A 27184-nucleotide genomic window follows, 5' to 3' on the forward strand; every position below is an offset into this window, starting at 1 on the left:
AGTTTTGCGCCCCCCTAGGGGGCCCCCGGACCACAGTTTCGGAAGCACTGATTTAATTGACAAACTTCTAATTGATATTTTTAACTCATCTTTAACTCTTTAGTATATGGTAGAAGGTGTATCCAGAGCATAAAAATTAAATGTTACTAGTGGACTGCAGCACCTATTGTGCAATCCATCACAGTGGTAATGTAAACAGGCTTAGCCTGTGCAGACTAACGGTAGCAGTGTAAAAACTGCTATTCAACCTGTCAAAATAAATCCTTTAAAAGGTCAAAACCTCTCTTTTAAAAATAACAAGTCACCCTTAGGTAGGCCTTGTATTCCAGTAGCTATTGTGCACGATAGTTAAAAGTAGGAAATGTAGGCATCCCACCCACCGGCACTATGCATCAGCATTACACTGGGAAGAAGCCTGTCGTATTCGACGTTGCCCCACAACAGCAGCCTGGGACACCATGCTTCAGGAATTCAATGCGAGTGTTGCTAAATCCTTTTCCCCAACACCTCCTCCGATCCCTACCACACCAGAGTCCCCTATCCATGGCATCCCTGGATAGGTCACCGGTCTTTAGCATGACATACCACTACTGCCCACTCTAGATATCAATGAAGATGCTCATTCCTCTCTCCCATCCATCTCCCCCCACATGACCGACATCGAGATCTTGTCCTGCCTGAATCTCGCCTCTCTCCCCTTAGTGCCTAGTCTTCCCTAAGTCTTACCCCTCCAAGAATCCTTGACTCTCTATATACAGTGAGGCTTGCACCAATTTCCAAGTTATTTCTTCCTTACCCGATTCCTAGCCAGGAACCCTAACATCCACTTTTGACTATGAGAGACTTTACTTTTACACCATCCTCATCATCCTGATACCACACCTCATGACACACCCCCCTTGCTTCATATTGTGGTTTAATCTGTTGTTGTATGACTAAATGTACAAGTTACTTACCTTCGGTAACAAAATATCTGGTAGAGACATATTCTAGTTGCAGGTTCCTTACCTTAGAATTTCCCCCAGGCGTCAGACTGGATACAGAGATTTTTCTTCGAGCAATACCCTTGCGCGTCGGTAGATGGCGTCGGTCAACTCCGCGGGCGTCGTTGGCATCGCAGATGTCGTAGTCGCCGTGATGACGTCGAGAGTAGTATATAGACGTCGCCTTCACACAGTGACGTCAATTTCTTTTTGCAACTTTCCACGCCAAAGCCCAGAGCCACTAAGAACACTGAGACTGGTGCGCCAGAGCTAAGGACCTAAAAGGGGAATCCCTGTCCTTAGAAATCAATTCGCAAGCAGGGAGGATGGTTGGGCGGTAAGGAATCTACAACTAGAATATATCTCTACCAGATATTTTGTTACCGAAGGTAAGTAACTTGTACATCTGATAGAGACTTCTAGTTGCAGATTCCTTACCTTAGAATAGATACCCAAGCAATGCCATCCTTGGTGGTGGGCTGTGAACTAAGATCATACTAGGAAGTCCTGCAGGACTGAACGACCAAAGTAGCAGTCCCGAAGGACCTGACTGTCCAGGCAGTAATATTTAGCAAACATGTGCAGGGATGCCCACGTAGATGCCTGGCAGATATCCAGGACAGGAACACCGCGTGCCAATGAAGTGGAAGCAGAATTTGCTTGGGTGGAATGAGCACGCAAGCCCTTAGGGGGTGCTTCTTGGCCAAAGCGTAGCACATTTTGATGCAAAGAAGCAACCATCGAGACATGGTACGCTTTTGCACCGCCTTCCCTTTATTCGCACCCACATATCCAACAAAGAGTTGATCGTCCATCAGGAAATCTTTAGTACAATTAAGATAGAACCCCAACGCCCTTTTTGGGTCCAGACAGTGGAGTCTCTATTCCTCATGGGAAGGATGTGGGGGTGCATAGAAAGTAGGCAGGGTGATGGACTGGTCTACATGAAAAGGCGTAAACACCTTAGGAAAGAGGAAGCCTTAGTGCAAACACCACTTTGTCAGGGTGTACAGACAAGTATGGAGGTTCAGATGAAAGGCTTGAATCTCACTCACCCTGCGAGTAGAGGTGATAGCAACAAGAAAGACAGTTTTGAAGGTGAGGAGCCGAAATGGACAATTATGCATCGGCTCAAAGGGAGTACACATCAAATAAATAATGACAAGATTGAGGTCCCACTGAGGAATGATAAATAAAGTGGGAGGAAATAAATGGGTAAGTCATTTTAGGAATCTACTCACAATAGGAGATTTAAAAAATGAGGGCTGATCAGGTAACCTAAGGAAGGCCAAAATGGCAGATAAATACTCTTTAAGGGTGCCCAAAGCAGAGCCCTGCTGGGCCAAAGAAAGAATGAACAGAAGAACCTCCGATAGAGGGGCCAAGAGGGGATCAACAGATTTGTTGGTACACCATGCCACAAATTTATTCCAACAACAGGCGTATACAGTTTTGGTTGAGGGATGCCTGGCTGCCAAGATAACATCACAGACTTCGGGTGGAAGATCAAAACTCATCAACTGTCGCCACTCAATCTCCACGCATGAAGGCAGAGGTTGGATAGATTCGGGTGAAGAACCGTCCCCTGTTGCTGCGACAGAAGATCCGCCCGAAGAGGCAGTCTGAGTGGAGGATCGATGGACATGCTCAATAGCTCTGGATACCAGACTCTCCGTGCACAGTCTGGGGCCACCAAGATGACTTGGGCCCGGTCGTTCCTGATCTTCTTGAGAACTCTGGGCAGGCGTGGTATAGGTGGAAAGGCATAAAGGAGGCCGGAGTTCCACTCAAGACTAAAATCGTCTCAGAGAGAGTTCCGCCTTGGAAACTCCAATGCGCAAACAGCTGACATTGCGCGTTCTCTGTGGAGGCGAACAGATCTAACCAAGGCTCTCCCCACTGCTGAAAGAGACCGTGTGCCACCTCCGGATGGAGACACCATTCGTGATCGGCTGTGCATTGACGGCTGAGTTAGTCCGCTCTGGCGTTGAGGGAACCCACCAGCTGTAGAACCATCAGGGTAATGTCCTGATGTTCAAGCCATGTCCAGAGGCATAGGGCCTCCTGACAGAGGGTCCAGGACCCTACTCCGCCCTGTTTGTTGCAGTACCACATAGCGGTAATATTGTCCGTGAAACCTGCACTACTTTCCCTTTGAGAGAGGGAAGAAATGCTTTCAACGCAAGTCTGATCGCCCGGAGCTCCAGAAGATTGATATGGAGCTCAGACTCCGCCGGAGACCAGAGGCCTCTGATCTCCGCCTCTCCCATGTGGCTGCCACAACCCAGAAGTGACACATCTGTCACTATACAGGGAGCTGCAGGGATCTGTCATGGACCCAATGAGGATTTGAAAGCCACCACTGCAGATCTTTTGCAGTCCCCTCCGAGATCTGGACCATTTCAGAGATTCCCCGGATGCTGCGCCCACTGGAACTTCAGGTCCCAACGCAGAGTCTGCATATGCCATCTGGTATGTGTTACTAGCAGGATGCAGGAGGCTCAGCAGCCTCAGAGTCAGTCTCACCGAAACCCAAGAACCAAAGGCCGAAACATCGGAATCATAGCTTAAATGTCTTGGACTCGCTTTTCAGGAGGATAAGCCCGAAACTGCACTGTGCCCAGAACAGCTCCGATGAAAGGAGCGTCTGAAAGGGAGTCAGATGTGACTTTGGCACGTTTATAGTGAACCCCAGTGTGTGCATAAGTTTTGCCGTAGTCTGAAGGTGGGAGACGCCGTAGTCTGAAGGTGGGAGACATGTCCACCTTCAACAGCCAGTCGTTGAGATAGGGGAAGACTGACACCCCTAACCTGCGCAGATGAGCTGCAACCACCGCCATCATTTTGCGCGAACACCCGAGGGGAGCTGGTAAGGCCAAAGGGGAGCACGATAAACAAACTGCTCATGACCTACCACAAATCGTAGGTAACGTCTGTGGGCAGGCAGGATGGGGATGTGGAAATAAGCGTCCTGCAAGTCCAATGCAACCATCCAGTCTTCTGGGTCCAAGGCAGACAGAACCTGAGCCAGGGTCAGCATTTTTAATTTCTCCTTCTTGAGGAAGTAGTTCAGGTCCTGAAGGTCTAGGATAGGACGTAAGCCCTTGTCCTTTTTTGGCACCAGAAAGTAGCGGGAATAACAACCACAACCTACTTCGGGCTCAGGGACCTTTTCTATAGCTCCCTTGGCCAAGAGGGCTGCGGCTTCCTGGCAGTGAAGTGCCAAATGATTGCCTGGAAGGTGACTGAAGGATGGAGGCATTGTTGGTGGAGCAGATTTGAAAGGGAGGGAGTAGCCCCTTTAGAAAGATCTGCAAAACCCACCTGTCCGTAGTGATGGATTCCCAGTGGGGCCGGTGATGGCGAATCCTGCCGCCAACTGGATGGGAGTGAGGGGACAGACTAGGAGGGTTTGGAGGCTGCAGGGGTGCAGAGGTGGACTGGGCAGACCTCTGGGTCACAAACCCAGGTGGGATTCTGCATCCCTGGCCAAGCAAAGGCTGGACAGCATAGGTGGCACGGTGGCTGGGTGGAGGACGCGACAGGGAGCCCCTTCTGTGGCCACGAAAGGGGCGAAAAGCAGACTGTGGGGGGCGAGGGGCAGAGGAAAGGCCAAGGGACTGAGCTGTAGCCCGGGAATCCTTGAATCTCTCCAAGGCCGAGTCCACTTTGTCTCCAAAGAGACGGGAGCCATCAAAGGGCATGTCCATGAGTGACTGTTGGACATCCCCAGAAAATCCAGAAGTACGCAACCAGGCGTGACGTCGTAAGGCCACTGACGTAGCAACCGATCTGCCCAGAGAGTCGGTTGCGTCCAGCCCACAAAGGATAGTGAATTTTGCTGCATCTCTCCCATTGTTCACAGCTTGGGAGACGACAGCACGGGCCTCCTCTGGTATCTGCAGCAGGACCTGTGCAACCGCATCCCACAAATAATGGGTATAGCGGCCCAAAAGGCATGCAGTGTTCACAGACCGCAGCGCGAGACTGGAGGAGGAAAACAACTTCTTACCAAACTGGTCCAGTGCGGAAGGGAATGCACCTGAAAAAGAGGAAGCCTGGATGACAAGACTCTAAGGCATGGGGTGTTGGAACAGGAATTTAGGGTTGTTCGTCCTATTCACATAAGCCCCTGTGTTGGGTTTGGACCAGGTACCCAAAAGGACATCGGCAAGGGCTTCATTGAATGGCAAAAGGGGTTCTGAAGTAGAAGCCCTAGGCTGAAGCACCGTCAGGAGATTAATCCTGACCCCTACAGTAGGAAGCTCAAGGCCAAGGACCTCAACTGCCCTACTGACCACCATACCATAAGTCGCTCCCTCTGCCGTAGCCACCGTAGGAGGAGACTGCATGCCAGCATCAGGAGAGGTATCCAGACCACTGGTGTCGCCCAATTCCTGAGCCCAGTCCATAGATGGGTCATCTTGGTATTCATAAGGGTCCAGGGACCCCTCCAAACCCTCCCCAAATTCGTACCCATAAGAAAAAGGGTCTGAATCCGACCTGCGGCGAATAGGCCCCATCGAAGACAAAGGCAGCATTGGCCGACGTCACTCCAACTCCGAGTCGTCGGGGATAAGGATTGGGTCGACGTCGATAGTGGGCACTACCGACGTCGGGAGCGTCGACAATCGACCCAGCGCCGGGGACGGTCTCAAAGGTGCAACTGGCACCGGTTGGATCTGGAGGTGACCTCGGTGGCCGGAGGGGAAGCCGCCAGTGCGGAACCCGAAGGCCCCTCAACCGAACCCCTTGGGCTCTAAGGCACCGTATCGTGGTCGGTCCGCCCAAAGATGAGGCGCATAGCCTCATAAAATTGTTTAAGTTGGGTGGGGGTCGCTCCAGCTCCGGAAAACTCAGGGAAGCGCAGAGCTGACCCAGATGCAGGCTCCGCAGATGGAAGCCTTTATCGTCCACGCTCTTCCCGCGGCACGTCAGCCGAGCGACGGGGCAAAGTCTTCAACGACGACTTCTACTTACCTTGACCCGAGAAGATCAGTGGTAATGGCTCCAAGAACGGTCTCGAGACCTTCCTCTCAAACGAGACCGTGACTTAAGGGAAGTCGAGTGCCGGGCCACCATTAGCTTTAGAGCCCGCTCCCTCAAAGCCTTCGGGTGCATGGCCCGGCACTTGAAGCACGACTTCGGGTCATGGTCGCGCTCGAGACACCACAGACAAACCCGATGATGATCCGTCACCGACATCGTGCGGTGATAGTCCTCACATGGCTTGAATCCGGCCTTCGGGGACATCGTCGACGCACCAAATATCTCACTGGAAAACTCGACAAAACGGACGAAGTAGGTCAAAAACAGATCAGGGTAGCTCTTCTCTGGATCAGCGTGTGGCGAGGAAAGAAAAGCACTGATGTCACTGTGCGAAGGCGGCGCCTATATACTACTCACGACGTCATCACGGCGACTACGACGCCAACGATGCCCGCAGAGTCGACCCACGCCACCTACCGACATTCAAGGGTATTGCTCGAAGAAAAATCTCTGGATCCAGTCTGACACCTGGGGGAAATTCTAAGGTAAGTAATCTGCAACTAGAAGTCTCTATCAGATAACAAAATGCAATCAGCATGATTTGGAAAAAAAACAAGGTAAGACATGTAGAAATGTAATGTTAACATGTCTTTACAGTGCCTAGCACCTAAAAGCTATCATTTGCTGTGGCAGGCATAGCTGTCCCAAGTAGGAAACAAGAGTACAGATTTAAATCCTAATTTGGTATCTAGGGAATGGAAATAGCTAGAAAAATAATTGTTATTGAAACACCATTTCAAGGGCAAAGTCAGATTTTTTATAAATATTAAAAGCAATAACTTCAGAAAGTTATCTTTTCACTGCCCTGATGTTCCTGGAGGCTAAATGTGTATTTGTTCTCCCACTTCTGCCAGCCAGTAATTAGCATTTGAATAGGTGTGAAAGTGTGAAATACCTCCCATGTCCAAACAATAACCTGACCTGAATAGGCAGAGATGACCCCTCTGAATCTTCCAGAATATGCAGGGTGGGGGCTTTGTGCATCCTTTTTGACATTACAATGTGAAATCCTGAATGAGAATCAAATCCTGCTTGACAGGTCTGCTGAGTTTACAAATAAGACCTTGGAGTGCACTTAAAAGTCTGAGAATAGGATGCCTCCCTAGTAACAGTAGAGGAGACCAAACCAGTATTCAGTGAGGTGTCTAAACCACTGGCATCTGCCAGTTCTTCACACCAGTCGTCTTCTGGTTCATCTAAGGGGTGATGGAAAGCATAAGGGTCCTCTTATCCCTCCCAATCGTCTCCCTCGCCAGGCCCATCAAAGAAAAAAGGCAATGGCCTTGACTCGGAGGGCATGGCATAGGCATGTGTATGTATGTGGGCACATGTGGTCAGGGCAGGTGTATCCTGCAGTAACATTCGTTTCCCTACTTGTTATCTACCCAATACCCACTCCTTGTGAGCAGTGCCGAAGATGCACATATATAAAGCAGGCAGCTCTAACAAGTAGCTCATGAGCTACTTGTAGTTCTCCAGCTACCTATAAGCAGCTCTCCTGTTTGCAAACTGACCTTCTAAATTAAAGCTTTTTCTTGGTTAAATATATGTAAACCAAAACTTAAAAGTGTGTATTTAACACAACAGTGTATTTTCAGAACATGTATGCTGATGTTTTTAGAAAAATGTTTGAATTTCCAAAATCTATTTCAATCTGATAATTGAGTGGTGAACCATACAGCGTTGTGAGAGCCTTACTACTTGTGTTATTACCTTTGTTGAGGGGGGTTGCAGCTATGACTGAGCTTTTTGCTATGCTGGTGCAAGTTAATGCTGGAGTGCCCCCCCCCCCATTACATTTTGTCTTTTTTTGTGGATTTATATAGCCAGTTGTATGTAGCATGCGCTTGAGTCAGTGGTACTGGAGCACTTCACATGAACACCAGGTCAGACTCATCATTTTCTTTATTCACGCAGAGGGATGTTAAGTGATTTGTCCAGAATCACAAGATGTTGAGTCGAAGCCAAGACTTGAACCTGGTTTCCCCTGCTCCAAAGTCTGCAGCTCTGGCAATGAAGCCACATGCTCCACCACTTAACCAGTCTCCCTGTGGGGAGTTGGAGGCTGTTGTTGCACACTCTGTCCCCTTATGCCTTCCTGCAGCCCCTCCACTACAGTGTGCACCAAGCACACAAGAAACTGGAGCCTGCTTTGCAGGTTGCACGTTTACTTACATCTCTGCAGCCTGTGCTGGTTGTCTTCACTGGCAGTGGCTCAGCCCTGTTTCTTACTGGGCTCCCTCCCTCCCATATCTTCAGTGTTCTTGGTGTTGGCCACACATGGCAGCATTCACAACACCTCTCTCACATGGCTTGAAGGCAGGGCTGTCCTGCTTTTTCACCAGTCTGCTTTCTGGGTTAGGGCTGCGTTTCCTTTGCCCCAGTCTCCCTTGAGTGGCAGGCATGTCTCCACTGGAAGGTTTATTCTTGTTCAGTTTCACGGAGTCACCGCTGTAACTTTGGGGCGAGGTCTAAGGTAGCACTTATTGCCAGCTCTAGTTGCCCACCATGAGACCTTCCCCCCTCTTAAGTTAACTCTCTTACTGTTCGGTGTGCTCTGGCCGGCATGCCAGGCAGGATTCCAGCCTTGTGCTGTCTCCTGCAGCATCAAACAACAATGCTTTGGGCAGATTCATGCCCATTACCAATCCGAGTGCTCACAGGAAGCTGTAATCTTACCTTTCACAGTGACTTTGTGCTCACCCGTTCCTGGGTGTGTGAACAGGTCAATCTGGATGGACACTTCTCCCACTGGGTCATCGACACCTGATCCTGGAGTGAAGAAAAGATCAGCAAGTACAGGTTAAGAGATGCCACTCAGTGCAAGTCAATGCCAGCGCTCTTCCAGTATGGGACTCTCACTAAGCAACAGCTAGATCTGGAGCCTGGACCTGCCCCACGTAACTGTGCAAGGCTCATGCAGGGCACACTGCTCGACAAAAGAAGGCGCTGCCAGCGCTCTCAGAGGAAATCACTTTGCAAGATATTTCTCTACATTTTTAGGTCCGGTGTTCGCCAAGTTGAACAAGTTACTTACCTTCGGTAACAACTTATGTGGGAGAGCCTCTATCTAGTTCCAGATTCGTTACCTTGGAATATTCCCTAAGCATCAAACTGGATCTGGAAATTTACAAGCAGTACCCCTGCACACCGGTAGGTGGTGTCATTTGTTTCAGTGTTAGCTGCAAAGAAGTGATATGTGCAAGTTATATAGGCACCACCCGAGCGAGCTAGCGTCTGTTTCTTTTTACGACTTTCCGAACCAAAAGCATGGAGTCATGAACAAAGCTGACACACTGGCGTGTATTGCTAAGGCCTTAAGAAGGTCGACCTTATGTAATCAGTTCACAGAGCGGAGAGGATGAGAGGGTCGGTAATGAATGCAGCTAGACAGAGTCTCTACTAGATAAGGCATTACCGAAGGTAAGTAACTTGGTTCATCTGACAGAGACTTCTAGCCATCGTTTCCTTACCCTATAATAGCTACCCAAGCAATACCAACCCAGTGGTGGGACTGCGAAATAGAATAAACCAAGAAGTCTTGCAGGACCGAATGGGCTAAGTGCCCATCAAGACGCACGTGACCACCCAGACATTAATGTTTGGTGAACGTATGCATGGACGCCCACATTGTTGCCTGACAGAGGTCTATGGCAGGAACTCCATGCTCTAATGCTGTAGTAAATGAGAATGCAAGCCCACAGGGAATTGCTTCTTTGCCAGTGCATAGAAGATCTTCATGCAGTGAGTTAGCCAGTCCTGTTCTGCACAGCAATCTCTTTATTAGCGCGACAAACCCTACAAAGAGTTGATCGTCCACCCGGAACTCTTGTGCGATCTGGGTAGAATGTCGCTGCTCTTTTTGGGTCCAAATGATGGAGTTTCTCCTCTTCTTAACAAGGATGATGTGGAGCAAAGAAGGTAGGCAAGGTGATATTTTGACCAACATAAAAAGGTGTCACAACCTTCAGAAGTAAGGAAGCACATGTCCTCAGAACCAGCTTGTCTGGGTAAAAGGTGTAATAAGGAGGGTGCAAAGAATGCCTGCAGCTCGCTGACCCTCCTGGCCAATGTTATGGCAACTATAAAAGCTGTTTTGGTAGTAAGCAGGTGTTCCATGGCTCGAAAGGAATGCACATGAGAAAGATTAGGACCAGAGTAAGATCCAATTGGGGCCTGATCAATGGCCTGGGAGGAAACCTGTTGAAGACATTTGAGGAACCTAGTCACAAAGGGTAACTTGTACAAAGAAGGTTGGTCCGACAGCAACAAAAAATGCAGAAATGGCATGGTGAAGTGCCCAGAGCAGAGGCTTGCTGTGCTAGAGAAAGAACAAAGAACAGAATTTGGGAAAAGGACGCAGAAAGAATCAATATCCTTAGATGCACACCATGATACAAACCTCCCTCATCAGCAGCCATAGACCATCTTGGCGGAGGGATGCCTGACTGCCACAAGAACATCACAGACATTGGGAGCAAGTCAAAACTTGTCAACTGTTGCTGCTCAGTCTCCAAGCATGAAGGCAGAGCACGTGCAGGTTCGGGTGCAGAACACTGCCCTGCTGCTCAGAAGATCCACCCAAAGTGTAGCCTGAACGGAGGACCAATGGTCATGCTAAGGAATGACTTGGGCTCAGTCAGTCCTGATCTTCTTGAGAACTATGGGTATGAGTGGTACTGGTGGAAAGGCATGCAGGTGCTCAACCCAAGACGCAAAGTGTCTCTGAGAAAGAGCCGCCTTGGAACCTCAAACATGTAAAACTGCTGACACTGTGCTGTCTCGGAAGTGGAGAACAGATACAATCAAGGCTCTTCCCACTCTTGTAAGAGACCTTGCACCACCTCTGGATGGAGACACCACTTATGATTCGCTAGGCATTGATGGCTGGGGTTTTTCGCCCTGGCATTCAGAGAGCCCACCAACTGTAGAAACCTAGGGAAATGCTCTGACTTTTTAGCCATGCCAAGAGGTTCAGGGCCTCTTGACAAAGGATCCATGACCCCACCCCACCCTGATTGTTGCAGTACCACTTGGTGGTGGTGTTGTTTGTGAATACCTGTACCAGCCTTCCTTTTCTAAAAGAAAGAAAGGCTTCAATGCCAGTCGATCACCCTGAGCTCCAACAGGTTGATGTGAAGCTCAGATTCTGCTGGGGATCAGAGGCCTCTGACCTCCCCCAAATGGCCACGCCAGCCCGGGAGTGACACATCACTACAGTCAGCTCTGGTTGGGGAAGCGAGAACAGTCTGCAGCTGACCCATCTTCAGCCACCACTGTAGGTCTTTTGCTGTTTCTTCCGTGATTTGGAACCAGGTCAGGGAAATTCTCCTGATGCTTTTCACACTGGAATTCCAGGCCCCACTGCACAGTCCTGATATGCCAAGGGGCATGTGTCGATAGAAGGATGAAGACGGCCATGGGGCCCTCAGCCTCAGAGTCAGTCTCACCGAAATCCAGGACAGAGTCTGAAATATCGAAATCATATAGGGTGACCAGATGTCCTGGATTTCCCCGGATGTCTTTCCGGTTCCGGTTTTTTAAGCCGTGTCCCAACACTTTTCTGAAAAGTACAGAAATGTCCCTGTTTTTGAGGAGCGTACGGGATATTTTCATAAATGTCCCGGTTTTCTGATCAATTTTGTGCGCGCATGCTCACTTGTCACCACTGCATGACATCACTTGTGTGAGCATTGTAGCGGGAGGGGAAACCCTTTAAACAGAGAGACATTTCCTCTCTGGATTTCCCTTCTTCTACAATGCAGGAGCAACGTAGATGTGTCAGCCGTCCGGAAAGAGCTCCTCACCAGTGGCCAGCATGACCCTGGTCTGCTCACAGGAGTCAGAGGTCACTGCCTGCAGGAAGATCGATTCAGCCACATGCGTGACTCTGCTCTGTCCTTTCACGGCGCTCAACGTCCAGCATCTGCCAAAGTCTAAGGGGGCCTGGCTGGAGTGGAACCATCCTGCGTGCCCTAACACCACCAGCAAGCCGGGACCTATCCTCTGCATCAGAGCTGCTCCATCCATGAACTGGATCCTGCAGCAGCCACACAGACTTGCTGTCTATGACAACTGTCAAGTAGTCCTACTTTTATGTTGATGGTTGTGGCAAACGTTAGTCCTACTTCTATGTCTATGCCGTGGGTTTTTTGCTTTGAGAATCTGGTCACCCTAGTATCATAGCCTGAATATCATAGACTCATTGTTCTGGATGATAATCCTGAAAATTAGACTGTGTCCATAACAGCCCGTTGTAAGGGAGCATTTGAGTGGGACTCAGGTGTGACTGTCATGTTGATAGTGAACTCCAGAGAATGCAGGAGGTCCGCTGTTACCTAGAGGTGGGAGATGACTGCCTGGTATGAGCCTGCCTTCAACAGCCAATAGTCACAGTAGGGGAAGACTAGAACCCCTGATCTCCGCAGATTTGCTGCAACCATCCCCTTTGGGAACACACAAGGGATGCTGATAAGGCCAAAGGAAAGCATAACAAGCTGCAAGTGCTTTTGGCCCAACTTGAACCCTAGGTAGTGACTGTGGGCCGGCAGGACGGGAATGTGGAAATATGTATCCTGCAAGTCCAACACTACCACCTATTCTCCTGGGTTCAGGGCAGAAAGGACCTGAGATAAGGTGAGCATCTTGAACTTCTCCTTTTTTAGGAATAAGGTGAGAAGGCGCAGCTCTATGACAGGATGAAGGTCTCCATCATTTTTGGGCACCACAAAGTGCGGGAATAGCAACCATGACCTACTTCTGATGCTGGCACCCTCTCTACGCCCCCTTGCCCACAAGGCCTGACAATTCCTGGTGGCGCAAGGAGAGATGGCCCTTTGTCAGCTGGTCATAAATGGGTGGCACAGGTCGGGAAGTGTCCAGAAAGCTGATGAAGTAGCCTTTCTGGACTATCAGTAAAACCTACTTATCCAGTGTTATGGACCACTAGTAGGGCAGGTGATGGTGGATCCTGCCACCCACTGGGTTCCCATGCTGTTATAAGGACAAACTAATGGAATTTGGAGGCTGTGGCTGCCAGGGTGGTTGTGGACTGACTCAACCTTTGGTTGGTGGTTCCACGTGTACCACATAGTTTGTGGGCACCATGTCTGAGGCCACAAAAAGGCTGGCAAGCCTGTTGGCCTTAGTTGCTGGTCGGGAAGGAATGTGTAAGGTAGCCACAGAAGAAGCAAAAGGCGGACTGGGGTTGGCATGGGGCCATAGATAGGCCCAAGCAAATGGCCATAGCTCTGCTGTCCTTAAAGTGCTCCAGTGCTGAGTCCACCATCTCACCAAAGAGACAAGAGCCATTAAAGGGCATGTCCATCAGCAAAGCTAGGACATCCCCCAAAAAGCCAGTGGTTCTCAGCCAGGCGTGGTGTCTAAGTAATTGTCCTGTCCAGCAAGTCAGCTGTATCCAGTCTACATCTGATGGTGAACTTTGCACTATCTCGCCCGTCAGCAATAGCTTGAGAGAGTATGGCTAGGAGCTCCTCTAAAACCAAAGGCAGCACTTGCGCAACCGAATCCCACACAGTGTGGGTAAATCGGCCCAAAAGGCAGGAGGTGTTCACCGCCTGCAGTGCTTGGCTGGGGAAAGGGAACATCCTCTTAATCCTCTTACCAAAGGTATCCAGCCTTTCCCTATCCAGTGTGAGTGGTAGGGAAAGTGCCAGTGTTGATTCAGGTGGTGGTGGCTTGAACCAACAAGCTCTCAGACTGGGGTACTCAGTGAGGAAACTGGGGTCCCTAGGAGCGGGGCATGTGCAGTGGGCAATGTTCCTGTGCAGGGCTTGGACCAGGCTCCAAGTAGGGGATTTGATGAATGGGAGTAAGGGTTTGGAGGGGCAACTCCCGGATGAAGCATCTCTGCTAAGATGTTTGTCTCGACTGCCACTGTGGCCAACTGAAGGTCCAAGACCTCAGCTGCCCTCTGCACCACCATTACAAATGAGGCACCCTCCTCTATAGAAATGGTAGGGGGAGAGACGAGGCCAGTGTCTGGTGAGGTGTCCAAACCACTGTCATCTGCCACTTCCTTGTACCAGTTGTCGTCTGGTTCATCAATGGGATGGTGACAATTCTAAGGGTTCTCAGACCCCTCTCAATTGTCCAGGCCTGTCAAAGGAAAAAGGCAATGGCCAGGGCCGGACGGCACCCATCCAGCTCTGTATCAGAGTTGGGTCGGACTAAGGGGTCTGTGCCACCATGGGGCATCGGCTGTGCCAAGAGCGAAAGCACTGGAGCAGTCATGAAGTAAGGTCAGTGTCTCGAAGGTGTTGCTGCTCAGGATCCAGTGCTGGATCCAAAAGGCTTGAATGGCACTGAGAAGGACCCACCTGTATAGTACCAATAGGAATCCCTTCTGCACGTGTAGCACCCGAAGGTGCACTAGAGAGGTCAGGCTGCCCAAATATGAGGTGCATGACCTCATAAAACATGTTGAGTTGGGTGGGGTCATTCTGGCTCGCGGAAACTCTGGGCAACGTGGGGCGGACCTTGGTAGGCTCCACTGCAGAGCAAGGCCTAGTGTGCCAATGATCAAGCACTTCACCGGGGGGCTTAGACTTGTGCGGGGAAGTCGAAGACCACTTCAACTTCTTTCATTTGTCAAAATTACCGGACATCATGGATCTTGACAACGATCCTGGATTGAGAGCGTTATGAGGTCATCCAACATCTGGTGTCAAGGAACTTCAGGGACCATTCCCTCAGCGCCTTGGGATTCATGGCACAGCAGTCCTCAATGGTCTTCAAGGTGTGGTCCTGCTCCAAGCACCATAGGCAAATCAAGTGAGGGTCTATCACAGATATCTGCTTCTGATAGGCAACACCTGGTTTAAATAAAGCTTGTTGACTTTTTAAGAGTCATCCGTAACAAACCAGGAGATGAGAATCTAAAAAAAGATTTGACAAACGCTGAGGAAGAAGTCAGTCAAAAAAATTACTGGGGGTCGCTCTCTTCAGATCTGTGCTGACTGGCACAGAAAGAAAAGAATTGACGTCAGCGTGCTGGGGTGGCACCTATATAGGCACTGCGCATGCCACCTATGGGGACGCAGCGGTACTGGTTGAAAATATGGGGAATATTCTAAGATGGTTAGAAGTCTCTATCACATCTTTTGATGTTTTGCCTAAAATATGTATAATATACTTACTTATAGGGACTCTCAGACACCTTTTTTTTCTTCCACTGGTCTGTTGTTGTGTCATCCACATTTTGCTTCAATCCACTACAGCATACAGCCCTGATACTCAAAGTACGGCCCTGGGGCCTCACGCGGCCATCCTGACCTTTGCATGCGGCCCGCTGGTCAACAGCAGCACTGGACTGCTGTTCACTCCACTCAGCACTAACAAAAATATGTTAAATAAACAGGCAAGCACTTATTTAGAAGTTAACTGGTGTTAAAAAAAAAAAAGAAGTAACTAGGGAATCCTGTACTTTTTAAGTTTAGGAACACATTTGTTTTTAAAGTTATCTTGCAGCAAAAGTGTAAACATATGATAGAGTCTCTTCTAAATTCAAAAAGTATATCTAATTAATTTGCAGATACTTTTCATCTTCGTGCATAAGATTTTATCAGTGCATTGAGGAATATCATTTTAAAGGTGAAAGTTTTCAAACATGAATTTGAAAACATTAATTCTCCCCCACCACGATAACAATGCCAATAGTGATCTAAAGAGCCACTTCAGTTGTTGTGTCCAGTCTTTGACTAGCCTGGTTTCCTTTTATAGATAAACAACATTATAGTTTATTAACTCAAACACAGGAGAAGGGTTTGTACAGCACATATTCTGAAGTCATGTATTTCAAGGTCCTCATAGGCGATAATGATGAAAAAGGCGGAAAAGTGAAATAAAACAACTGCCTAATATCACACAATTTGGTAAAGTGAGGGAACAGGATTAATACCAGGTTTTCTAGATTCACATTGTGCAATTCAGTCGATAGATGCATAAGCTTCACTGCCCCTAAACTCTTCTTACCCCCGGTCCCCACCTGCCCGACCGCCACCATGCTGGCATCAATGCAGTCCTCCATCACATCACAGACCATACTTTTGGCCACTGGGAAAATGTTTGTGAGTACCCATGGCATACAGCGCAGGGCACTGGGTCAGCCTACTTAAGCCACTGGTTACCTTTGCTTTGAGTGACCATTCAAAGTGCAATCACTCAAAGTGCAGCACACAGCACACAAGCGAGTTCCCTTCAGTGCCAGTGTTATTGTTTTTACTTTAAAATTACTTTAGTGCTGCCTTTGGGTCTAGAGCCTGATGTGATAGTACGACGTTTCTAATGTGCATTCTTTATCAGACTCCATCTTCTGCCAGTGCTGTTGTAAATTCCTTTCAGAGTCTTTTGCTTTTCTGACTGCTGCTATCTCATGGCACCAGATGAGATGGTGTCCTTTGTAACCATTCTGTATTCAGTATCATTATTTTACTTTTTTGTTTCTCCTTCTTCCTTTCTTTGTTCTTTCTCACTCCTTTTTCCCTACCTTCTTTCATTCTTGTTTCTTTCCTTCTTACTTTCTTTTGCTTTTTTCTTTCCTTCACTTGTTCTTTCTTTCTCTCTTGCCTTTTCATTCCTTCTTTTTCTTGCCCTATTTCTATCACTTTTTCTTTCTTTCACTTCCCTTCTTTCTTGCTTATCTTCCTTTTTGCCTGCCTTCTTTTCTTTCTTTTTTTGTTTGTTTCTTTTTCAAAGGCAAGAGGCTTGCAGCCAATAACAGACTGACTTTTTTAGGCCTTTGTTAGCCAAGACCTTTTGATTTTATTAAAATTACTTGTTTAATATAGTTACTTATAGAGGTTTCAGCCAGACATCATTTATTATTCCGTAGTTGTCATTCACATTTTTCTTCCACCAATTTGTGTGCATTGAGTGGCAGTTTGTCAGCCACTTCAGGCATTGGCTGACTGACTTCAGTGTGAGTAATAGAATGCTGTCCTGTTCAAGGAACACATCATAGAGAGTTCACTTTAGTGCCAAGGAGCACTATAGTAATGTCTGTTTTTAAGACCAAAAAAACCAAACGTATTTGCCTGTAGCAAATTATTTTTTTTTTAGATCCATGAGGGCTCAGTATATTCCCAAACAATGAAGTTTTTGGGGAAAAAAAACATACAACAAGAATTGGCAGAAGGCTGGCGGCCAATGCCAGACCTATTGGCTTTGCCAGTGCTTGCTGGTAATGGCACTGTATCAGATGGCAAGGGCTACGTTAGTGGAAGGTGTGAGGCCCCTCACCAGTACTATATACAGAGACGCAACATGCACTAGTAAAGTCAATAGGTCTAGTTTTAATAAGGTAAAACACACAGGTATGCACAAATGATGCTCACACACGGCAGTATATTAAAGCCAGACTTGTTGGCTTTGCCTATGCTTGTGTGAGCCTATTTCACTGACGGGCCACAGCAGGAGCCCGTTGCTCCTTTCAATGATTTAATCAATAAAACAGAGGTTCCACTCGGTGTATGTAAAAAACAACAGTCCAAGAGGACAAGTCCAATCCAACCTGAGAGGTTTTATAATTTGCTGGATGTATGGTAGATGGTGTTAAAAGGCATTCGGGAAAAGTTATGTTTAAGTAGATTTCCCAGTGACGACAAGGAAACGTGCAGGATTTTACACTGCAAAGCAAGTTAGTTATGTTTCACGCAGTGCTTAATTTGAAACGGTGGTTTCCGGTGCGGGGCACCCGCACTTATTTTTTAGGGTCGGCGCTTATATTATTACCTCAGGCATTTACTGCCAGCAAAAGGCAGATATGGGAAAGATGGAGGAAGAGAAAAACCTAAAGGCGTCTCAAATGGAGAAAGCAGCAAGAGTGAGCTGAAGGGGCAGGGAGTGGTTGTGAATGAATTGGAGAGGCCCGAGATGGCTTCAGGATTACGCCGCCTCAGTGTTCGGTGCTCGTACATTTGAATGCAGCAGCTGCGTGTTTCAAATGAGAGCTTTGGGCACCAGACAATTGTATTTACAGATCAAGCACTGGTTTCGCGTAAAAACACAAAAAGTTTAACTAGGCGGATTCTTCACACAGGACATTCCAAGACACCTAACATACACAGCAGAAAAACATATACCCGGGGGTACACACAAACTCATACTATGTAAAGGGGGGAGGGGAGGTGCAGAGAGGAAGGGCGAAAGTGAGGGTGCGGAAGGCAGGAAGCAGGGAGAGAGGGGGGTTACTGAGGAGGGAGAGAAAAAGGATGGAGGAAGCGACGGAAAGCGAGAGAAAGAGGCAGTCAGAATGGGAGAGAGAGCACGCACAAAATCTATAGAGGGAGAGAGAAGGCGGGGGCGACAAGGGGAGGCGAGAGTGGCAAAGAAAGGGAGGGAAGGAGGTTGAGGCAGGGAGAAGGGAAACAGGGAGGAGGGAGAGACGAGGATAGAAGGACTATACAAACACACGTTTCCTGAACTCGGGCACCTAAAGTTGCAGTTTCCAGGTGACTTTGTTTTGCGGGGTCTCCCCGGAGGTAAAATTCGAGGTCTTCGACTGGTGGGTTTTGTGTGGGGTGCAGCCTCCTGCCTGTCACTGCTGGTATAACAACCCACATCTCAGCCTCTCTGAGCGGTCGGAGTGACAAAGACAACCGGCCCGGGCAGTCGAAGAGTGCATCAGAGAGCCACAAAAGTGTCTCTCGTTCTGCAAATCGGGGCAGTTTTCAACTTATTAAGTGTGTTGCAGGGTACGGGAGACTGCAAGCACGTGAACTCACCGCAGGCAGTGTTTGTGGTTGTATCAGGGAACATTAAAACCGGCCCAGCAGAGAACACGCTGGTCTAAAAAAATAACCAAAAAGCTGCGCCCATATTGACCAGTGAGACCACCCCTATAGGCAGGGCCACAGGAATTTTGTGGCTGAGGAAGGCCAAATTATGAAACAGGAAGACTTAATTCTGTGGCAGGAAAAGGCAAATTGTGCGGCATAACGCACAATTTGCCACATTTTGTGACAGTATTACCCAATTATTTTGTCATTTCTTTTCACACATGTTAACATTATCTGGCCAAAGGTTTAAAAAAGATGACCAGTCAACGTTTGCGAAGGGCCTTCCCCTGTGCGGCAACATATGCTGCTGCCTTTTAAATTACTTTTATTGGTTCTTGGGATTAGTCTTGGGTTCTGAAGGAGATCATTCCATGCACTCACTCCAGTGTGTTTATGGTTGATTTAATTAGTAGGAGTTAGGTGTGATCATTAGAGGGGGGTTGAATTCATGAAGTTGGGCTGGAGGGATTAATAGATGGGCTGGAGGGATTAATAGATGAGCTGGAGGAGACTGGGTATTGCTAGGCTGCCGGGTAAGGCTTTCGAAGGACAGGTTATGGTCTTTGACATGAGGTGTGGGTAATTTGCAGAGATACAATAACGGAGATTAATGCGCATACACAGCACTCGGAATAGGCTATACTCGGAGAGGAGGGATGCAGACAGCGGAAGGAAGGAGAGGGCCACTCAAAGAACAAGGAAGGGCAGCAAACAGAAGTTTTAGCTCAAAGTCAAACATTTCATGCAGGGTTTAGCAGCAGAGTAGGTTTTTAAATTAGAGTGGCATGCACTGCGGGGATGCAAACGTGTAGAAAGAGACCTCTTTATTTACTCTACCGGACACTTTTGATGAGCCCCAGGAGCAGGTGAAGCCTGTTCACTGCAGGCTACTGCCAGAGTGTAGGAGGCTGGCCCGGCTTATAGTGGGTACCTTGTGGTACTTACACCCTGTGGCAGTCCAGTTATCCATTATTAGTAGAATAGATGTGTTTCTAGCAGCTTAGGCTGATAGAGGTAGCTATGGCAAAGCAGCTTAGGCTGAACTAGGAGACATGCAAAGCTCCTACTATACCACTCATATCATATAGCACTATATCACAAGAAAACACAATATTCAGAGTTACTAAAAATAAACTTACTTTATTTTAGTGACAATATGCCAAAAGTATCTCAGAGGATACCCTCACTTAGTAGGTAAGTAATATACACAAGTTATATGTACACAAACCCAAAACAGGTAAGTAACAGTAAGAAAAGTAGTGCAAACAATGTAGAATCACAATAGGATGCAATAGGTAGACATAGGTCTAGGGGCAACACAAACCATATACTCTGAAAGTGGAATGCGAGTCACGAATGGACCCCAGACCTATGGGAGATTGTAGAGGTTCGCTTGGACTGTGAGAAAACAGTAAGGGTGTCCAAAATACCCCACCCCAAAACCCTGAAAAGACACAATAGTCGTGATAGGGGGATTCTGCAAGAACCAGAAGCAGCAGCAAAACACTGAAGATGGATTCCTGGACCTGAGGACCTGAAAAGGAAGGGACCAAGTCCAAGAGTCGCGATAGTGTCCAGGTGGAGCAGGAGCCCAAAAAACCCTGGATAAAGGTGCAAAAGGGCTGCCTCCGGTGGAAGAAGGGGAAGATTCTGCAACAAAGAAAAGGGCTAGGAACTTCTCCTTTGTATGGAAGATGTCCAACGGCGTGCTGGATGTAGCAGAAGTGTTTCCACGCAGAAATACCGCAAACAAGCCTTGCTAGCCGCAAGGGTTGCGGTAGAGGTTTTTGGGTGCTGCTGGGGACCAGGATGTCGCCCCTTGGAGGAGGAGACAGAGGGGGCGCTCAGCAACTCAGAGCCCCCGCAAAAGCAGGCAGCACCTGCAGAAGTACCGCAGCAGGCACTTGGAAATTCTGTGAACTCAGAGTCACAAAAGGAGGGTCCCACGATGTCGGAGTCGAACTCAGCGGGTTGAGCACTGCAGGACGGAGTGCTGGGGACCCAGGCTAGGTAGGCTGTGCACAAAGGAATCCTTAGAGAAGTGTACAGAAGCAGGAGCAGCTGTAAATCACGCAGTACACAGGTTTGCTGTCTGGCGTGGGGAGGCAAGGACTTACCTCCACCAAATTTGGACAGAAGGGCCACTGGGCTGTGGGAGACACTTGGACCCAGCTCCTGTGTTCCAGGGACCACGCTCGTCAGGATGAGAGGGGACCCAGAGGACCGGTGATGTAGTCTTTTGGTGCCTGCGTTATCAGGGGGAAGATTCCGTCGACCCACAGGAGATTTCTTCTTGGCTTCCAGTGCAGGGTGAAGGCAGACAGCCCTCAGAGCATGCACCACCAGGAAACAGTCGAGAAAGCCGGCAGGATGAGGCGCTGCAATGTTTTTTGTAGTCGTCTTGCTACTTTGTTGCGGTTTTGCAGGTGTCCTAGAGCAGTCAGTGGTTGATCCTTGGCAGAAGTCGAAGAGGGAAGTGCAGAGGAACTCTGGTGAGCTCTTGCATTCATTATCTGAGGAATAGCCCAGAGGAGAGACCCTAAATAGCCAGCAAAGGAGGTTTGGCTACTAAGAAAGGAGGCTTGGCTACTGAAAGAGGTAAGCACCTATCAGGAGGGGTCTCCGACGTCACCTGCTGGCACTGGCCACTCAGAGCAGTCCATTGTGCCCCAACACCTCTGAATCCAAGATGGCAGAGGTCTGGGACACACTGGAGGAGCTCTGGGCACCTCCCCTGAGAGGTACTGGTCAGGGGAGTGGTCACTCCCCTTTCCTTTGTCCAGTTTCGCGCCAGAGCAGGGCTGGGGGATCCCTGAACCGGTGTAGACTGGCTTATGCAGACATGGGCACCATCTGTGCCCATCAAAGCATTTCCAGAGGCTGGGGGAGGCTACTCCTCCCAAGGCCTTCGCACATATTTCCAAAGGGAGAGGGTGTAACACCCTCTCTCAGAGGAAATCCTTTGTTCTGCCTTCCTGGGAGTGGGCTGCCCAGACCCCAGGGGGGCAGAAACCTGTCTGAGGGGTTGGCAGCAGCAGCAGCTACAGTGGAAACCCAGGAAAGGCAGTTTGGCAGTACCTGGGTTCTGTGCTAGAGACCCGGGGGATCATGGAATTGTCCCCCCAACACCAGAATGGTATTAGGGTGACAATTCCATGATCTTAGACATGTTACATGGCCATGTTTGGAGTTACCATTGAGACGCTACACATAGGTAGTGACCTATGTGTAGTGCACGCGTGTAATGGTGTCCCCGCACTCACAAAGTTCGGGGAATTTGCCCTGAAAAATGTGGGGGCACCTTGGCTAGTGCCAGGGTGTCAACACACTAAGTAACTTGGCACCTAACCTTCACCAAGTGAGGGTTGGACATATAGGTGACTTATAAGTTACTTATGTGCAGTGAAAAATGGCTGTGAAATAACGTGGACGTTATCAGGGAACATTAAAACCCGCCTAGCAGTCCTGTGTAAGAATTGTCTGAGCTCCCTATGGGTCGCAAAAGAAATGCTGCAGCCCATAGGGATCTCCTGGAACCCCAATACCCTGGGCACCTGGGTACCATATACAAGGGAATTATATGGGTGTTCCAATGTGCCAATGAGAATTGGTAAAATTAGTCACTAGCCTGCAGTGACAATTTTAGAAAGCAGAGAGCGCACAAACAGCGAGGTTCTGGTTAGCAGAGCCTCAGTGATACAGTTAGGCACCACACAGGGAACACATACAGGCCACAAACCTAGCAGGATCCCAGTGACACATGTCAAACACACTGACAACATAGGGTTTTCACTATGAGCACTGGGCCCTGGCTAGCAGGATCCCAGTGAGACAGTAAAAACACCCTGACATCTACTCACAAACAGGGCAAAAGTGGGGGTAACAAGGCTAGAAAGAGGTTACCTTCCTACACAGAGCATCTTCAGCAAGGACAGCTGACCAGCTCCGGAGGTGGTCGCTCATGTGTTAGCTGGATGCATGTAAAGGGAAACACTGAGAGCCCTAGGTAGCGCTTGAATGAAGCAGTAACCTCTCGATTATCTCAGAGTTAGGGAATATACAGGGGTAAGTAATGCAAACACTGAAAAAGAGATTCTCCAAGCGCAGGAGCCTTTTAATGTTTACCCTTGAAGTCTGCCTCACAGTATTAATTACCAAAGCACAGGGGGCTCTATATGGATGCCCCTACTTTAGCATGACACCGGATGGGGCGAGGATAGCTTCCCAGGCAGTGGAAGTGTACTGCTACATGCCTGCAGCTGGAGAGCGCAGACCCAGACACCCAGGTGAGGAGGGCGAGACCAGGCTACCTGTAGAAACTCAAAGGTGTCCTTTAGTTGAGCAAGGAGATGCAGATTAGTCTTCTTGGGCACTCATGTGATGGATGCAGGGGTGAAGGATGGGGCTGCAGTTTATGAGAAAGGCATTAGAGGTCCCAAACCCTGGTCTTCAGCCATGCCTCTTTCATTGCAAAGATTTGGCCGGGAGATTGGTCTGATTACATCGCAGAGGTGCTTGGCAGTGGGCGCCATGTACTGATGCTTACAGTGGACTGTACTGCTAACACAGGCACTACTGTAAAAAAGAAAACCATGAACTAGAAAACGAGAAGCCCATTAGATGCACCTTCCCCAATGTTCAAAACAATGAGTACAGGATGCCACAGACTTTTCAGGCAAATGCTAGATGTTATGCCAGTGACTGCTCCAAAAAGTACGACAAAGAACACAAATCACAAACACAAGCTCTGATTAAGCCAATCAGTAAGGCTTCATCTTAAGGGAAGTGTCTTGTAATAGTTTGGCAGCTTTAGGTGTGTTGGTCATAGCTGTCCAAGAAAGCAAACCCAACAATGAAGCAAGATCTGGGCTTCAACATTATGGAAGTTGAGAGTAGCCCCCTTTACTGAAATGACTGCATTAGAGAATTACTCTTCACCCTCAAACAAGACATAAAAAGTAAGAGGTTTGTGTTATAAACAGTGAACTCAAAGGGCACATACAGCAAAATATTACACAGAGGATGCTTCTGACAAAGGCATTGTCCTTACATCTATAAAACAGATCATGTTTTCAAATGTCTTCACTTTGTGAAAGTAAATCCAACAGCAAGGTATCATGATAGTAAAGTGAAAAGAAATGAGCACGCAAGTTGAATTATGAATAGCACTATCTTTAGGACTGGCTAAGGAATCCAAACTCATACCTAAAAAGGGGAGTATCCTATAACCCCTGCCTGCTTAGGATACTAACCAAAGCAATACACCAATAATTTCAAACATAACAAAAATCTGAAAGAAACTAAGAGAAAACGTGTGCCCATCTACAAGATTTTTTACAGATAGTCACATTAACACAATTCACAATGTGATCTAATCTCATCTGGTAACCAAGGGTCTTGCACCCAGCTGTACAATACCTAAATGTTTATTGGAAAGGTATTCTGTAGTGCTAAACTACTTATGTTTATCAATTCATTATCAAGGGCTTGTAAGAAATGTGTGTTGTAAATACGAATGCATTTAGAATTGTATATATTTTCGCCATGCTGTTAGAATAAGAGACAAGTTACTCTCCAATGAGTCTGATGCTGTATGTTGTGAATAAATGGAATGGAATAAATAAGGGCAAATAATTTACCCCTTGAAACCAAGAGTTAATATTGGTTGTTCGAAATAATCATTGTATTTATCCCTTGCCTGCTAACTGTTGTGAGTTTGCTAAGGAATCCAAACAGCATATGCTTTCTAAACAAAAAAGTGCCGTACATGAGTAATTAAAATTATGTAGTGTTAGCAAATCTGTACATCTTCCGGACTACATAATACCCCATTACCAAAACCTAAAAGGAAAACACAATGGGTAATGTAACCATTCTCGAAATTCCATGAACTTGATGAACAGCATATTCCAGCAAAAGCCAGCTACGCACACAAATGTAGACAAACTGCATGTGCCACATTACGATGCTGCGGACCTTGCTGGGTTACAATTTTTATTCATTGCACCTGTAAAGTGACAGGAGCAGCAATGGCACTGTACGCCCAACCATATAAAGCAAGGTGTACCAATAATTGTTTATTTATCACATCTTGAGCAGGGGGAAAAAGGCAGTCTTGATAATAGAGTGATCCGGAGTTCAGTTAGGGACTAGTCCTGAAAAATGACCCCAGGAAGAAAATTATTTGGGGCAGAAACAAGCTGACAGTACCATTCAGGCAGGTTACTGGCTTTTCAATCAACCAACCTACCAAAGGCAGAGCAAGTTAAACACCTGATCAGTGCCAGGAGATCCTCGTGAGTTATATAGTGCACTTTAAAGCACTAAGCATAATAATCTGGTAGAGACCTATTCTAGTTGCAGATTCCTTATCTTTGAATTTCCCCTGTCGTCAGACTGGATCCAGAGATTTTTTCTTCTAGCAGTACATTCCGCGGGCGTTGTGGTCGCCATGACAACGTCGTGGTTGTATATAGGAGCCACCCCAGCGCTGACATCAGTTTCTTTTACCGACTTTCCACGCCAGTAGCGCGGAGCCATTAAGAACACTGAGAATGGTGCGTCAGAACTAGGGCCCTTAGAGGGAAGAACCTGTTCCTAGAAATCAGTAGGCAGAGCGGGGAGGATGCTATGTTATGAGGATTTATAGAGCACATGGCTACCCAAAGGCCTCCCAGCGCTTTACGGAAATCTTCAGAACACGTACAGGGGACACAGATCAAAATAGCCAAGTTTTAAGCAGACGACGAAAGGACAGTTCGTGGTTGGTTAATCGTAGGCCTACAGGCAGAGAGTTCCACAACTTAGCACCAAGATAGGTCATGGACCTTCCGCCCCATTTAGACTTTCTTATTTGAGGGATAGCAGCGGGAGCCGCAGAAGAGGATCTGCGATCTCTAGCAGGATTGTGAAAAGAGGCAAGAGTTCGAAGGAGCGGGGGACCCTTTGCTATGGAGGGCTCTGTGAGTGCAACACAGAGTTTGGAATTTTATCCGTTGCTCAACTGGGAGCCAATGCAGAGTAGTGAGAGCTGATTTAGTCGATTTCTGTCTCGGTATATTAATAATAAGAAAGGCGGCAGTGTTTTGCACCACCTGTAGTTTCCTTTTAACATATTTCGGTGCCCCGAGGTACAGGGCATTACCATAATCCAGGCGAGAAATGATAAGTGCCTGGACAATGAGCCTCTTAGCGATAGGTGGGAGTATTTTAAACACCTTTCTGAGGAGTCTTAGTGTACCAAAGCAAGTGGAAGCGTTTTTCTTAGCCTGGTGGTCCATGGTTAGCCATGGATCGAGCCATACTCCTAAGCTGTTGATGTATTCCTTAGGAGGGGGCAGTTCACCCAAGGAATGAAGCAAAGGAGAGAGAGAGCTTGGCCGAGAAAGATTGCCTAGAATCATGACCTCTGTCTTATCCTCATTTAACTTGAGTTTATATTCGGACATCCACTCGGACACTGCCCTTGGGCAAGGGGCAAGGGGCAAGAACTGTCTCCGATGAGTTCTGCTCCGTTGAGAAGGAGACTACCAGCTGGGTATCATCAGCGTATGAAACTAGTGAAAGACCATATGGCTCCACAATCTTTTCAATGGTGACATATATATGATAAATAAGGTAGGGCTAAGTGAAGAACCTTGAGGCACTCCCCAGCTGCTATTAAAACACCTGGAGAAGAACGAACGGTCAACTACCTGAAATCATCTTGCCTCTAAAAAAAGAAGAACCAGCTCAGAGCCTTGCCTGTCACTCCAATTGCCCTCATTCTTTGAAGTAAAATGCTGCGATCCACAGTGTAAAAGGCGGCGCTGAGATCTAGAAGAATAATCGCTGACACCAAGCCCTGATGAAGATGGCGGGGGGGTGGGAGGAGGGAGCAGGTAAGGAATCTGCAACTAGAATATGTCTCTACCAGATATATCGTTACAGAAGGTAAGTAACTTATATATCTTCTAGTAACTTGTACAGACTTCTAGTTGCAGATTCCTTACCTTTGAATAGATTCCTGAGCAATACCATCCGCGCTGGTGGGCTGCGAACTAAGATCACACCAAAAAGTCCTGCAGGACCAAATAGCCAAAATAGCCATCCCTGCGGACCTGACTGTCCAGGCAGTATTGCTTGGTGAACATGTGTAAGGAAGCCCACGTTGCGGCCTGACAGATATCTAGGACTGGAACTCCATGTGCTAATGCTGTGGTAGCAGCAGTTGCTCTGGTCGAATAAGCTCGCAAACTTTCAGATGGTTGCTTTTTTACCAAAGCGTAGCACATCTTGATGCAGAGGACTACCCATCGTGAGATGGTCCTTTTCTGCAACGCCTTCCCTTTCTTCGCACCCGCATGTCCCACAAAG

The 27184-nt window shown here is 47.9% G+C and overlaps 1 protein-coding gene across 2 annotated transcripts in view; it reads right to left on the bottom strand.

The window, feature by feature from the left end:
• Positions 1–27184, bottom strand: part of UNC13B (unc-13 homolog B) — a 1359370-nt gene that overhangs the window by 43494 nt on the left and 1288692 nt on the right. For both annotated transcript variants that reach the window (XM_069212466.1, XM_069212457.1), the window contains one exon: positions 8712–8804. In XM_069212466.1, the coding sequence (XP_069068567.1) occupies positions 8712–8804 (93 nt within the window). The remainder of the gene's footprint in view (positions 1–8711; positions 8805–27184) is intronic.

Source organism: Pleurodeles waltl, chromosome 1_1 (assembly GCF_031143425.1).
Source record: "Pleurodeles waltl isolate 20211129_DDA chromosome 1_1, aPleWal1.hap1.20221129, whole genome shotgun sequence".
Classification (NCBI taxonomy): domain Eukaryota; kingdom Metazoa; phylum Chordata; class Amphibia; order Caudata; family Salamandridae; genus Pleurodeles; species Pleurodeles waltl.